Source organism: Octopus sinensis, linkage group LG2, assembly GCF_006345805.1.
Source record: "Octopus sinensis linkage group LG2, ASM634580v1, whole genome shotgun sequence".
In the NCBI taxonomy this organism is placed as follows: Eukaryota; Metazoa; Mollusca; class Cephalopoda; order Octopoda; family Octopodidae; genus Octopus; species Octopus sinensis.
The window spans coordinates 194,203,937-194,213,355 of NC_042998.1; the positions used below are offsets into that span (position 1 = coordinate 194,203,937).

At 34.9% G+C, this 9,419-nt stretch overlaps 1 protein-coding gene across 1 annotated transcript; it reads right to left on the minus strand.

Annotated features, from left to right (window-relative positions):
• Positions 1–7,136: 7,136 nt before the first annotated feature.
• LOC115232400 (beta-1,3-galactosyltransferase 1) lies at positions 7,137–8,832 on the minus strand. Its single transcript, XM_029802257.2, has one exon. The coding sequence runs from the start codon at positions 8,669–8,671 to the stop codon at positions 7,232–7,234; it is 1,440 nt and encodes a 479-aa protein (XP_029658117.1). The 5' UTR covers positions 8,672–8,832; the 3' UTR covers positions 7,137–7,231.
• Between the last annotated feature and the right edge of the window lie 587 nt (positions 8,833–9,419).

Genomic DNA, 9,419 nt, shown 5'->3' on the forward strand with positions numbered 1-9,419 from the left:
AAGTAATATCTTACAATTTACGTACAGTTATAAGTATATACTAAAATTAAATATACATATCTAAATTATCATCAACTACTAAAATAATTATAGATTCAAATTAACAATCAATAGTTATAGAATATAATACAATACAATAAAATTTCTTAAATAAAAAAAGTTTACTTAACTCTCGAAAACCGTGTCATTAACTAAAATTATATATATATATATATATATATATATATATACATATATATATATACATATATATATATACATATATATATATACATATATATATATACTATATATATACATATATATATATACATATATATATATACTATATATATATATATATATATATATACATATATAATATATACATATATATATATATATATATATATATATATACATATATAATATACATATATATATACATATATATATATATATATATATATATACATACATGTCCACAGACACGTGTACCCTTAAAACTTGACTCTAAAACCACATTAATGTTCATACAGCACCAGGAGAGAAGACAAAAGGACAAAATAAACTAGCAAGAGTGATATTATTTTTTGTTCTTTACATTCCAGTGATAGAGTTTGGGATCTCTGTTAGAAGGCAGCTCTTTTTTCAGAGGATTATATACATAGAGTTGTGGTGAAAGAGTAGAGCTTTAGGTGTTTTCGCTCAATAAACATTCACAATGCCCGGTCTGGGAATCGAAACCGCGATTCTATGACCGCGAGTCCGCTGCCCTAATCACCGGGCCATTGTACCTCCACGTTAGGGAGAGTAAGAAAAAGAGGAAAAGCATACATAAATGTGTGTGTATGCGCGTGCTTAATACATACATACACAATTACTTAACAGGATGTAAACGGGTTATAAAGTGATACGTCTCTCATGTTTGAGAAAGGACCACACCTTATAATTTATGTATATTTACGTGTTTACGCATCTATGTATATAATTCTGTATGAATGCAAGACTTGTGTGAGTATGCCCCATGGAGAACCAACTTACATCTGTTCAAGAGAAATATTTACAAAGTCGATTTCAGTGGTGTTGAAAGTCCCACGAAGGTCATAGATACATCCTCTATTAGACTAGACCAATTATAAGAACTGCAAAAATATTTGCACAACATATATATAATTGCGAGAGTTATAGAAGAGAATGTTGTCAGAGACATAGGTATGACTGTGTAGTTAAGAAGTTCACTTCGCAACCCCGTGGTTTCAAGTTCAGTCCCACTTGGCGGCTCCTTGGGCAAGTGTCATCTGCTATATCCCCGGCCGACCAATGCTTCGTTCTTTATCTCCAAATAATCAAATAGTCTTTTCCTTAATGGCATGGCAGTTTGGGAGAAATTCCCCATATTTTAAGATTATCTCGTCTCATTTGCAGTGGGTGGCAAATACCACAATGCATTCGGTCGAAGGGAAGATAATTTCAGAAAATCAAGAATTTATCGCATATTGTTTTTATTAAATTTGTATACAGCCATCCATAGCCATCACTCTCCAGCGAGTATGATCTATTAGCACGGACCTTGCTTTTGCTCATTGCCTTAGATGTCTATGTAGTCTTGAGTAAATATAGAAACCTGCTAGACCCTCTCATCCCTTGACTCAATGAAACATCAAAGCTGTAAGAACTGTAGAGAAAGAGAACGGCATCAGCACTAGGTCGGTACTCATTTTCAGTTGAGTAAACCTATGTATGTATGTATGTATGTATGTATGTATGTATGTATGTATGTATGTATGTATGTATGTACGTACGTACGCACGTATGTACGTACGTATGTATGTACGTATGCATGCATGTATGTATGTATGTATGTAATTCTCTGAAAAAAAGAGCTGCCTTCTAACAAAGATCCCAAACTCTATCGCTGGAATGTAAAGAACAAAAAATAATATCACATTTTAAACTTTAGGAAAGTCTTATATATTTTTACTGTATTGCTAATGTGCGCCTTAGTTTGAATTTTCAGTAAAAGAAATCAACAAACTTGTCCAGGTTGTTGCTTAGGCATTTGCTCACAAAGCCAAGTGCATCAATTACTATTCGTATAAATGTGAATTTATAATCTAGATAGAGAAGCAGTTGTAACTCTTTCTCTTTGATTTCAAAAAGATATTCATATCAACAGAAGCGCTAGCCTCTATGGCGGTACATACTTTTTCTTGTTTATCCCAAATAACATTATCCAGCCCGTTATGCTTACACTTGATAGATGTTTTGATGGGGATGTTCCACCAGTATTCCTTGTGTTGGTGTTTGTGTATGTATTTAATAGCAGGGGGATTCTCTATTTCAGCATAAAAGAGGCCATGTCTTTCCAGCCAGCTTGTCCGAAGCACCGTTAATATTGCCTGGTGCAATGATCGGCGCGAAACAGAGAGAGAGAGAGACAGACAGCGAAACAGGGGTATATATATGACTCAGGTTCTGAATATCAATAATAGGAGGATCGGAGAAGTAACTCGGGAGAGTGTTCTGCGCAATAAGTATACGGTTGGATCTCACATATGTATTATAGTTATTTGAAAAACTTCGGAGTAACAGAACCTATAACCACCTCAGCATGTATGAAAAATTGGAGCGAAAGAGTACAATAACCACCTCAGCATGTATGAAAAATTCTAAAAACTAAGCAAGGGGAGTAACTTCAATAAAATCAATATAAAATATACTAACATATGCATTGTCTATATTTTCAGTAGAAAATATTAAAATCATCTCCCTTGTTGTTTTTTTTAGCTTATTTTAAACACGACCCGTACTCACCCAGAGGAATAATTTCGGATCTTTTCTATTTTGAGGCCAGTTTTTTCAAATTTTTCCTACTGAATCAAACAATTTGAAACTTCGTATACTGGTAGAATGTGACAAAAGTAAACTTAATTGTAAACCAGAATGAAAACGGAATTGTAACTTCTAAGTTTAACGTTGTTTAATAATTAGAATTTTAACCAATGATATTCCGTCATTCGGCTTTATTTTATTTACTCCGTCTCGACCACCAATTCGTGACGTATTTAACATCTTAAATGTAAACAAGTCAGCCACCTTCTAATAACAATATTTAAAACTAGTTAATAAGCCACATGTATTAAATTGAAAATGTTTCCATTCTGTATGTCTGCATGTATGTGTGTGTGTATGTATGTGTAAGTATGTGTGTGTTGTATGTATGTGGTGTGTGTATGTATGTGTATGTATAGCCGATTCATCGTAATCGTAATTACGATGAATTGGCCATACATACATAGATACATACACACACACACATACATGCAGACATACATATACACACTACACCGAGTAAAAAATTTCAGTTCTCTCTCTTTCACACATTACTCTCTCTGTCTCTTCACACACACTAACAGAAGCACTTCACTTACACAACATACTGTCTCCCACCCCCATCAAACACACACACACACACACACACATGTACATCAATGCTTCCCCTAGACGGTAACTTCAAAGACAAACTTCCCTCGTCATAAAATCGCTTCCTCTTAGTCTCTTTCGCTCTCATTACTTATGTAAAAAAATAAAAGTTTTTTACGGAAATCGACGGAAAACTGTGCTACGACAAGCGAACTTCGCCGAAATTTAATATTAAAAAAGCAAAGAGCTGGCAAGAAACGTTAGCACGCCGGGCGAAATGCGTAGCCGTATTTCGTCTGCCGTGTTTGTTTACAGTTTTCCGAACGTTAGTACGTCACAAAAGCGCTTTCTACGTCACACTAATAGAATGCAGTCAAGTTTTACACATGAAAACAAACAATCTGATTGGTTAAAATTCGCAGTTTTAATCTACGATTAAAGTCATAAAATAGATTTTTCTCAAATAAACTAGTTCCACCTGTGTCTTGTTTTGCTAGACTCTATCAGCATACGAAGTTCAGATTATTTAGTTAAGTAGAAAGATCTGTGGTCCTGGCTTCAGAATAGAAAAGATCCATAATTTCAGTTAATCCCCGTTTTTCAGTCAACTATATTTCATATGTGACACCTTGAAGTATTTGTCTTTAGTATGCAGAACATTTCGTTGCAGTACATTCCCTCAGTCATATCATTGCTTAATGTGAGCCAAACACTAATAAATACAAATGCGCACACGCGCACGACTTTGTGCGCATGTGTTTAAATTCATGCCGCTAGCGTTTGACAGCTGTAGCAGTGGAGGCGCAATGGCCCAGTGGTTAGGGTAGCGGACTCGCGATCGGAGGATCGCGGTTTCGATTCCCAGGCCGGGCGTTGTGTGTGTTTATTGAGCGAAAACATCTAAAGTTCCACGAGGCTCCGGCAGGGTATGGTGGCGACCCCTGTTGTACTCTTTCGCTCCAACTTTCTCTCACTCTTTCTTCCTGTTTCTTGTCCCCAACCTCCTACGCAACCGCTGAGCCTGGATGCGCATTCATCCATCCGCCGATGCTCTTGGTGTCGGGATTTGACCTGCTTTCTCTCCTGCGGGTCTTACGAATAGCAAAGGACCACGTTTCGGACTTCTCCTATCCTGCGAGCTCTGGGACGAAGACCGTTCGCGCAACAGCTGTAGCAATACGAGTGTAAATGCAGAAGTATGTATGAGTTTTGTTTTTGCCGATAAAGTGTGCTTGCGCACGTGGTCCTGTTTGAGAATGTTATGTGCGCACGCGTGCACGAGTAGAGAGAGTTCGTGTTTGCTAATGTGTATTAAACGTGAATTCTGAATGGAAAAGTTATCAGGTGTTGCTTTACCGATCTACACACCACACACACACCCACCCACCCACACACACACACACACACCACACACACACACACATGAAAGTGAGAAATTTCACTACAGAACCTGGTCCAGCACGAAATACATGTTTTTAAAAAACGATAACCCAGATACCATTTAAGTGAAAAACAATTAAGTTAATGGTAACATATTTAATACATAAACAGTTTTAAAATGCTAACTAGAAATAAACATGCGAGGAAAGAGAGAGACAGAGACAGACAGACAGAGACTGACAGAGAAAGAGAGAGAGAGAGAGAGAGAGAGAGAGAGGAGAGAGAGAGAGAGAGAGAGAAGGCATATGAATAAATGACTTGATAATCTTTAATTTTCTGTGCATGAGACAACTCCGAAGGTAAATGTTTCGGTTTATTTGGACATTATCGGTGAAGCAGAGTTTTCACAGGAGTTCAAGAACAAAACAACAATAACAATAATCCTTTCTACTAAAAGCACAAGGCCTGAAATTTTGGGGGATTACATCGACCTCAGTATTTCACTGGTACATCACGAAAGGATGAAAGGCAAAGTTTGAACTCGGCGAAATTTGAACTCAGAACGCAGCGACGGGCGAAACACCGCTAAACATTTCGTCCAGCGTGCTAACAATTCTGCCAGCACACCGCCGTAGTGTATTAATAGTAAATAATATACAACAACAACAACAACAATAATAATAAAAATAGATTTAAATAATAATAATAATAATAATAATAGATTTGAAAAATAATTTTTTGTTACTAAACACTTTCAAACTTCGTACACTGGTAGAATGTGTCATATAAAACATCTTTTACTCTTTGCATTTTTGAGAAAAACTTATATTTACAAAGTTATTTCACGTTAAAGTAGTCCTGTTTCGGTAATTTCAACCAATCAGTGACGTGTATTCTGCTGAAAAAAATTACTGCCGTTGTTTGTCAGCAACAACTATCGGCGGGGTATTTTTCGTTTGTCACTGTTACTCATGACATCGTTCGTGCGTTTGCACTGGTTTTAGCTTTAAGATTTTAGGGTTAGGGTTAGGGCTTTATGGTTAGGGCTTTAGGGTTAAGGTTAGGGTTATAGGGTTAGGGTTAGGGTTTTAGGGTTAGGGTTGTCATAAATAACAGTGACAAACGAAATATACACCGTTAGAAGTTCTTGTTGACAAACAACGGTAGTAATTTTATTCAGCTGAATACACGTCATTGATTGGTTGAAATTACCGAAATAGGACAACTTTAACGTGAAATAACTTCGTAAATATAAGTTTTTCTCAAAAATGCTAAGAGTAAAAGATGTTTTATATGACACATTCTACCAGTATACGAAGTTTGAAAGTGTTTAGTTACAAAAAATTATTTTAAAAATCTGTCGGTCAAAAGGTCCTCTTAATCAAAACAACTCGGTAACTTTCAGTGTATATATGTATGTATGTAGGTATGTATGTATGTAGGTAGGTAGGTAGGTAGGTAGGTGAGTGTTTGTCTGTTTGTGTGTGGGAGGGGTTGCTAAAAGACATGCTAAACAAACGGAAAGTAATCAAAGAGAGCCAATTCAATTTTGGAAGCCCTAAAAAGAAAACCTAGCCTTTGTAGATACTATTTTCGTAATTTAATGTCGTAACGTCTAGGAACGAGTTGACAGAATTGGTAAAGTAGTAGAGAAATTTTACTTTTCTTCTTCCCAGAATTCGATAAAATAATGTAATGAAATACTAATCAAATACCGGGATTGATTTCACCACATAAACACTCTCACTCAGTTTAGGGGTCTGTGACATTTTTCTTTCGTTTTTTTTTTTTTGCTTTAGAAATGCAAAATCGATAGAACGTCGAATAAAATACCTTGTGGTGTTATTTTTATGTCCTCTTATGCTTTAAGTTCAAATCGCAGCTGAAATAAATAAAACTTTCCCTTCACTTGGAGTTAATTAAATAAGAATCAGGTATATCCTCAAGGTAATTTGGTTAACAATACTCCAAATGGTAAATGTGTGACGTGACGTTTGTAGACAAAACAATAATCATTATTGAATGAGTTTAGCGTCGTATTATATTAAAAATAGGTTTCGTTTGAGCAAAAATAATGATTCGGTTTCAATTAACGTACTATTAGTTTTCGTTTGCTTCATTTACATCCTTGAGAACAGTATAAATACAGGCATTGTCCTCGTGTAATAACAAAAAGCATTATATTATAAAGCCATGGAATATTAATATATATGAATTAATTATAAAGGTAAGCAGAGAAAGGTAGATTATCAAGTGACCGTTGTAAAGGAATTATAATAGAGCAGCAGCTCGTGACGTTTAGATTAGAGCAGTAAAAATTGGTATAGTAAATATCTTATTAAAACATCGAAAATTTTTCAACAAATTTTATAAATACAATTACCAAATAAGTGTATTTTGTAGATATAAACTACACTGTACTTAAAATAGGCAACACATTTGTATATCACAACCCAAGATGTTTCTGACTTCGCGGTGGCTGACATTCGAAGGATTTTTTACTGTTAATTATTTCCCTGTGTAATTTGTTCATTTCTTTGGCAGATTTACAGAAAATGAAAAGAAGTTTGGCATTGATACACACATTGGCAGTCTTCATAAGAAGATGGAAATTTTCGTCTTGAATTGGTTTTATTTGCAGACGATCGCTAAGCAAACCTATATAAGCGTCCTCAACAGCAATAGGGAAAACTAGCTTTGAAACGTATGACATTCTCTGGATTACATCAGCCGAAAATAAATATTGAGGTCCGTTTAGATAATCCGGAAAAATATAGTGATGAAAAGCTATCTTGGGAACATACCTGGGGTTTGCACGATCTCTATTTGGCTGGTCATTTTTCACTACTCTGCCTAAATAGACATTTTTAGTAGCTGTGTATTTAGTTCGTAACCATTCGTGGAAAGCGGCCACATTTATGTAAATATTATCCACAGTTTTAAGGACCAACTTCGGGACCTTACAATAATTTTGTAATTGACTAAACCAAAATAAAGTCATCATAAATTTTGTTGTCTCAGAGCGTTTGTGATCCTTAAAATCCCCCTGAAGTATATCCTGAAATTCTTCTTCCGATTCCAAGGTATCTTTATCAAATTCCGACTTTCCAACTACAAATATTACGTACATTTCTTTGGGTAAATCTTTAAGCCAGGTCTTTCGAATTATCTGCCTTTCGTAAATATTTTCCGGTCTCGAGAATATCAAAATCAAAATTCGCGCACGGTATTTCTGGCACCATCTCATATCAGGTTCTCTTCTTATAAAAATTGGATTATTTTTCATTTGATAACTTTTTCCGTTTCTCTTTTCCTGGGACTTCAATTTTAATTCTTGGTCGGCAATTGGCTTTTCAATGAATTTTTCTTTAAATATATGCTCTTCCTGATAACTTTTTCCGTTTCTCTTTTCCTGGGACTTCAATTTTAATTCTCGGTCGGCAATTGGCTTTTCAATGAATTTTTCTTTAAATATATGCTCTTCCTTATTTTCAGATAATAAATTCATATTCTTCTCCTCCATCTGGTTTCTTTCTAAAGCTTCCTCGTTCTTGATTTCAGATTCAGCAAACTTTTGATTTAACTCAAGCATGTTCTGTTCTATGGCATCATTATTTTCTCGCCGAAAATCCCTGGGTATTTCATCAACCATAACTCGTTTGCTGACATCTATCACCGGCTGTGAACCTCTTCTTTTGCCAAATACTTCATTCCGTTTTGGTAATGTTGGAGCATATTTAAACTGCTTTTGAGTACTAAGGTTCAATGTTTGTTGTTTGTGATGGAGTTTCTTGAGATATACTGAGAGAGTAATATACGTTAAAAGTGGAGCTACAAAGATGAGGAAATAACGAGACTTTCTGTCTAAAGCCATGACAGAAATCATTAGAGAGAATGTGTGTAAGCAATAGATTTCATTGGTGAGTTGTCATTGTATTAGATATGATCAATGTTAAGACATATGTTCTAGTATCACACGCTTCACCTTCAGCTGAATGATGTGGATCAGGAAAAGCAGAAGCGTCAGAAGGCATAATGATAATCAATTTTAAGGTCAGGAACAATGCAAATAAAATATTTTTTAACTGCCTGAAAAAACAACGAATACAATTCTTTATTGAGTAATATTGATTGCCTTAGATTAAGAGACAATGAGAGAAGAAAAGGAAAAAAGGTATTTTTCACGAAGACATATATGAGACGTGGCTTAATTTCAAAATTAGTTTTAACAGATTTCATTGAAATGCAATTATGTTGCTTGCCTCTAAAAATCTTTTAATATCAAAAACTGCTTCTTTTCGTGAACATAACATTATCTTTAATCTTTCGTGAACATAACATATCTTTAATCTTCACGTGCTCTAATATTAATTTTTAATTATTTCTAACATAGATACAAGGGCTCAGTATTTCAAAGAAGGGTATCGCCGATTAAATCAACCCCAGTATTTGACTCTTTTTTTTTTTTAATCCAAGAGTATTAAAGACAAAACCAATCTTGTCAAGGATCGAACTCAGAACACAATGAGACGGAACTATTGTAAATATCACAAGGCTTTTCTAATTTTGACAATTCATCACTCTGACTATTCCTATATTTATTTCTTTATTGCCCACAGGGGGCTAAACATATA

Bases quoted from the DNA above. Each gene is read 5' to 3' on its own strand.
- LOC115232400 (XM_029802257.2), bottom strand. From the start codon at position 8,671: ATGATTTCTGTCATGGCTTTAGACAGAAAGTCTCGTTATTTCCTCATC.